The sequence below is a fragment of the Cygnus olor genome, chromosome 3 (genome assembly GCF_009769625.2).
Source record: "Cygnus olor isolate bCygOlo1 chromosome 3, bCygOlo1.pri.v2, whole genome shotgun sequence".
Classification (NCBI taxonomy): Eukaryota; Metazoa; Chordata; class Aves; order Anseriformes; family Anatidae; genus Cygnus; species Cygnus olor.
The window spans coordinates 56,148,233-56,154,880 of record NC_049171.1 but is presented as its reverse complement, the minus strand read 5'-3'; the positions used below and the strand labels follow the sequence as shown (position 1 = coordinate 56,154,880).

Sequence of the window (6,648 nt, the reverse complement as noted above, 5' to 3'; positions counted from 1 at the left end):
TAGGAGCTGAGATGTATATGCCTTTCCCTCCACTCACAAAAACGTGCTGTTGAATGTAAAATAAATGCAGATCTATTATCTTCCCTTTATGCTCTTTATTCTAGCATCTTAATTTCTGATTTTACTGAACTCATGGAAACTGTGAAAATGGCAAACAGCAGAGAAAACCAGCTAAGACGACAAGAGTATCTCTCATATTCATAAAGAAACAGGAAAACAAAGGAAATTAATCCACTGAATAGTTAATTACAGATAATCTCAAGTACTAAAATATTCTCAAGTGGAATAGTTTGACACCATATTACAGACTGCATTGCAAAACCAAATCTATTTTTTATTTATATATATATATATATGCATCTCTCACTCTCTGAGGTCTGAAGGTTTGCTAAATAATACAAAAATATCTTCATCATTTGACATTTAAAGAAAGGAATAAGAATCCCTGAGTAAGCCAAAGACAACTGATATGTACGGCCTCAGAAAACACACTCAAAAACAAGACTTGATTTTAAGGCAGCTTCCAACCTGCAGGTAGAACACAAATAGAAAACTGATGTGTCACAGAAGAAATCTAATTAGCAGGTGCATTTGCATTGAGAATAGTATTTGAACTTTACTTCTAAATGTCATTGCTTCCTAGCTTAATATGCAAGTCTTAGAAAGATACTGTTTCTATTGATAGGACAACAGGGTCAACATGCCCTTCAATTCAAATGGAAAAATTAAGTACTGTTGACTGCCACAGTGTGCTTGTATGCACTGTTTCAACAAGGGAAAACAACAACAACAAAAAAAACACCAGGAAAACAAACCAGAAGTTGACTGAAAACACACATACTAGCCATCTACTGAAAGCTGATATTTGTGTTTCCAGGTAACTAAAATTATCAGTTTCTTCCACTGAGGCTTTGAAGTCGAAGTGAGTATCTTACGATAACAGAGTATTATGCTGGTGGGGAAGCAGACTATTTACTTGAAAAGTTACAAATAGATTCAGATTTACTAATACATTTTCAGAGAAAGTGGTGCAAAGTACATCCTCTCAAAAGATACGCTGTTTGTGAGCCTAAATTTTGAGGTCTGTACACTTAGGACATTGCTCATCTTCCTGCTTCCCCATCTCCCACATAAATATGTACATATTACACACACATACATACATATGTATCTTCAAACACTCAAAAAAAGTACCTTCACAGTACAAATCTAGTCTTCAAGATTAACTTTTTTTTTTTTTTTTTTAAGTACAAAGTAGATATTTCCCTTATTCATTTCCTGTCTTTAGTGTATCAGTGTTCTGCTCACACAAATTTACTTTATTCTATTTTCTTTCAGGTTTATTTGTATGATAAATTTCAATTGTAACTAGAAACGAAAAAACTCTTAGCTGATTCTTGACTCTGAATTACATTGCTCTGATGGTGATATGCCAAGAAAAAGGTCCAGTGACAAACAGTGGTTCTCTGAATTTAGGAAAAGAGAGCACAGATCACTATTCTCTTCAGATCTGTAATGCACCAAGAGCAGCAACACTGGAAGCAGAGAAAAAAAGTGAAATGGTCTCCTAACAACACATGATCCCTTCCCTTACTCAAAATTCACAAATTTTCCTGAAGAGACATCAGTGGATCCTCTAAGACTTACGCAGGCTGCTTATAAAACAAACATACATGCTGTTTAGGATACAAAATTCCACCAAGTCAATCTTCACACAACTAGTGTGTAGCATTTGTACTATATGTCAAGTCAGAACAGAAGAGCAGGTTTCCAGCTTCCCTGCAAACACATTTCCTTGCACATTCTGTGTCACATTTCAGTGGATATCAGTGGCCTGTTCTATCTCTAGTTACTTCTTGTTATCTAATCCCTTCAAATCTTTTTTTGTACTGAGAGAAGTTCAAAATGCTGTACTCCTCTAACAAATTCGTCACCCCTCGCAATCAATATTATTGGACTGTCAAAAAAATAAATATGAAAGCAAATCCAATCAGCATATTTGTACGTATTACTGAGTTTCAATAATAATAATAATAATAATAATAACGTTTCTTTTTGAGGCACTATTATTTGGCTGTGGCAATCCATGCCGCACAAATGTGATCTACACTCTTGCTTGCTAGTAGGACGACTCAGAAGATAACCAGCTGTCATGTTCTGGCATGTGACGGGGTTTTGGTATGCTGAACAGAATGCTGTGTGATGGAAGTTATTTACAGAAGTAGTATTTAATACCAAAAGTAGTATGCTCAGTGTACAGTAAGAGTCCAAACACTTCTAAGCATTTCCCCCTTAAAGGCCGACACTGAAGTTAAACGGAGCACATTAGCAGTTAAATGCTTTCTTCACAGGCCAAATCGGTAGTAGAGTTGTGGCTACAATACAGACTTTGATTGTCTAGTTCAGAAACTTAGACTTAAATCTTCAAAACAAAAACCAACCCTCCAAAGTAATAAAAATAATAATAATACAAAAACATTTAAAAAGCAGCAGTCAGGGGGCCCATCTTGTTCAGAGTGCACCAGAGCAAAGAGGCTTTCTGGTCTGCAGTAGTGTTTCAGCTGAGGGAAGACGGCAGGAGATCCCCCACTTTTCTTCCAGGGCGATGGCTGTGATGCTGTTACCAGAACTGTACTGCTCTGTAGCACAAACCGTGTATAGCCCTTGCAGGACCAGCTTAGTTCAGGTGAGTATGGCCCATCCTTACCAGGGCATACCTGTCCGTGACCTCTTCCTCTGCTTTTTACAAAGGCAATAGATAGGAAACACAAATAAACCTGCCAAAATAAGAAAATAATAAGCAGGCCTTAGTTAAATGAAATCTTTTGTGCATGCACTGTACCCTTTCAATATATGTAGAGTATTAAGATGCAACTTTCCATGTCTTAAGAGAATTTAGACAAGGTATTTGGGACAAGCAGAAGAAAATACTAGCCTGCAACAGTCTCTTTGGCAACCAGTTAAAATAAACTAAACAGAGAAAGTGTAGAACAAATTCCTGCTAACCCCACTTCCCATCTCTGACAAAAATTTATTCCTGAACTATAGTTTGTTGTGTATAAGATACAAAGTTAAAAGCTTTAAAAGTACTTTGGAAATTCTTAGATCTGAATTCAAGGTTGATTTAACTCATTTTCATAAACATGTAACATGCTAAGACATGCTAAAGGCTAAGACATGCCTACTTACAACTTTTTAATTCAAGGTTCATTTCTTCCTCTGCAGATTATCAATACTTTAAAAATTCTCTTAACCTTTAATTCAATCAGTTTCACCTTCATTGAAGGAATTATATATAAATTATTCATTTTACAAACGTCCTTATTATCTATTGTGAAGTAATATGAAATATTTATCCCTGCCCAGGCAGGGGACTATATTTTTAAAAGTCTTTTGAGAAAAAGCTGTAAATGACAAAAAGCAAACAAACAAAATAATAATAATAATAATAATAATAATAATAATAATAATAATAATAAAAAACACCAACCACAGATTTATTCAAGTGAGAAAATAGTTTGTTAGAAGAGGCACTCTTTCAAGTCCAAAGGAAAAGTATCACCTCCTTTCTCTTACCACCAGCTGGGCAAAGAGCAGATTTACGAGAATAACTGCATCTACAGTTAATACAAACACATTAACAGAGTTTTGATACTATATCAAATTAATGCATGGTACATCTTTTTGTGCTTGAATCCAATTTGGCAGCCTATGCATTGAATCAGGCTGAGACTGGCTGGTAAGATTCTAAAGACAAATTAATTTATAAAAAAAGGCACGTGCTTCATACTAGAAGTTTATCTACGAAAATTGTACTCTTTTTTTTTTGTGTCCATCTCTAAGATAAAAATGCTAAGATGTCAAAGTCATAGATAGTAACTACAAAATCAGACTCATTCAATACATGTAATTCTTACCTATTACAACAGCTATGGCTCCCAGTGCCAGTCCCAGAACCAGTATTAGGGGTGTAATGAGTAGTTTTCCAGCTGAAACACAAAATTCATTAACAATTCAAAGTAGGCATTTTATTTTTCCCTTTTGAACCACCCATAAATGCTTGTATATCTGACATCTCAAAAGCTGGTTTATTTTTTAAATACTATGTTAGGATCCCCATTGCTAAAGTCATTATTAAAAACTGAACTTGGAATCCAAATTATCTTTGTGTCGAACAGCAGTCTCTCTCTTGCTCGCTCTCTTTCTCTGTTGGCCAGATGGCTAGTTCAAAGATGTAACTTGTCTTAGTAGCTTGAAAACATAGCAGAATAAGCATTTTACTGATATATCAGCAGTTTGAACAGGGATTCAAGATTAAACAATGGTCTACGTTAAGCATGTGTTTGAAAGATTACTTATGGAAAGGGAGGAAAATGAGTTCGTTACCTCTCTCTTCCCTACCCTTCCCTCTCTCAAGTCACTTGTATCAGATTTCAATAAATGGATTACTTCATTCAACAATGACGTAAACCTCTCCATAACCTGAGCCACTAATTTGGGCAGTCTGAAGGAAAAATGAGATACTTTGGAAATATTTACAGTGGTAAAATGAATTGGTTCTTTTCACACTTGTTTTGATAGCTTTTAAATTTCACAGGAGTGTTGTGGGTGGGAAACATTAATTCCTAGAAGGAAAAATTGGCAAATATTATTGGTAGTACTCTAGTTGCTAGGCATCCTAATGGTCAACCTTTTGGGGACTCCACTGCACTGCATTCTATAATCACAGAAGTTGTCATTGCCTCAAATAAATTATTCAAGTGTAGACAGAAGAAGGAACGTGATGAAAACCCTCAAGAAAATGCCAAAAAAAGTGTTAAAAAAACATTAAAAAACATTACTGAAGCGCTTAATTTCAAAAGTTTACAGAATTCTGTTTTGAGGTATAAACTCTCTGTATACTTTACTAATAACCATGTAATTTGAATGTTAGAAAAATACGACATGTTTGGTACCAAAATTATTAAAAACTTAAACCACTGAACTGGTGACTAAGCACACAGCAACAGATTCTGCAGAAGGGCTAAGCAAACTTTTGACTAGAGTCACCTCTTTGCCCACATAAACAATGCTTCCTAAGTTAATTCAGTTTAAGAACTCGTTTACCTACATTTGACACACTAACTCAGAACTGCAATAAAGCACGAATGGCTGACTTTTTCCTTCTCTCTGTTAATATAAAGTTTAGTTTAGTCTATTTGTCCCAAGATCTCAGGGGACAACCAGAGTTCACTAGCTAGATCTTCCTTTGGTTATCAACACATTGTTTTAAAGGTTATTCTTTAAAAATAAAATACTTTTTCTAGTTACATATGTACTATATGTAAGTCCTTAATTTTACATTTTAGAAAGGTAAAGAAAGATAAAGGAAAGTTCACAAAAGGTGAGCAAGACTTATACTAATCACCATCAGCTAAGAGCATAAATAGCAGCAATCACTGTGAAGTAGGCAATATCTATATTTTACTCCAAAAATTTATTAACTTGGTATGAAACCAGTTATAAAATGCTGTGTTTTGAATGTCTGACTAAATATTGCTTTCTATCCAAATGCGGTTTGACACACGTCGTTTATCATAGTGCGAAGGACTATGAGACTCTTAATCACAGAGAGAATTGTGACACACTAAGAAACCCTGTTGAGACTACGGATGTTTATTACAGTCACTAAATTTCCCAAGGATCCATTGTCCTATTTCTGTCAGCTCTGCGACTGCTAGCAAACAGAGCAAACATAAAAGCCTTGCCACATCAATGAATAAAATCTTGGGTCACTAGTCCATGCAGTGAACTCAGCATTATGTTATGGTAACCAGTTTGGTAATGTTCAAAGTTAGTTTTTAAGGATAGTTACAGAAACTATTGCAAAGAAAAGATGCCTAAAAGGGAAACGCTGAAGAAGTTCTACTCAACAGGAGACAATTCTCTACAGATGTACCTAGCATGAAGACTTAGATATCTGTAGTAAAGTAGTAACTGCAGGTTTTTTTCAGAGGAGTTTCATTAGATATACAGAATGATATTTTTCTGCCAAATTAGGAAACATTTAGAAAACATGAGGGAATGTTTTTCTTCTTACATAACTGGTTTTGGTTGTGGGGTTTTGGGTAATATTTATGAAAACCCAGAAATCCTTAGAGAATTCTTTGCCATCAAAAACTTTATATACTAGCTTTAGAAAACAAATTTAATCACTAGCATATGGAAAAATAATAAAAATTAGTCTAAATAGCTGTGTATGCTTAAACAATCATTACAAGTATCTACTTACAAATCAAAACAGTCACAGTGCTAATACAAGTTTGCATCTGTTTTTAAAAAATCCTATCAAATGTACATAGGAGATCTTGTACTACTAAGACTAACTTGAATGATGAAGTTGATAATGGAGGTTGGATTCTAGCAAAATATGCTTCCTGCTGCAGTGCTCAAAACCATGCCTAAAGTGAATCTTGCTCTGTCTTGGGACAACAGTATATATCAGATTTGAAGATAAGCTGCTTTCAGAATCCTATCTGAAATACTATTTACTATGCAAAATACTTCACTTGCTTTATAGCACCATTATGTGTTGTGTGCCCTATTATGTATCCATGTAGTATGTAGCAACTGATTTTGAACATAATTCACCCAACTGAATTCAGGTGG

At 34.8% G+C, this 6,648-nt stretch overlaps 1 protein-coding gene across 1 annotated transcript in view; it reads right to left on the bottom strand.

Moving 5' to 3' along the window:
* Positions 1-2,216: 2,216 nt before the first annotated feature.
* Positions 2,217-6,648, bottom strand: part of RNF217 (ring finger protein 217) — a 54,186-nt gene continuing 49,754 nt past the window's right edge. The window contains exons 5-6 of the mRNA XM_040551103.1: positions 3,918-3,989; positions 2,217-2,777 (exon numbers count right to left, since the gene is read on the bottom strand). Of these exons, the coding sequence (XP_040407037.1) occupies positions 2,704-2,777; positions 3,918-3,989 (146 nt within the window). The 3' untranslated portion in view covers positions 2,217-2,703. The remainder of the gene's footprint in view (positions 2,778-3,917; positions 3,990-6,648) is intronic.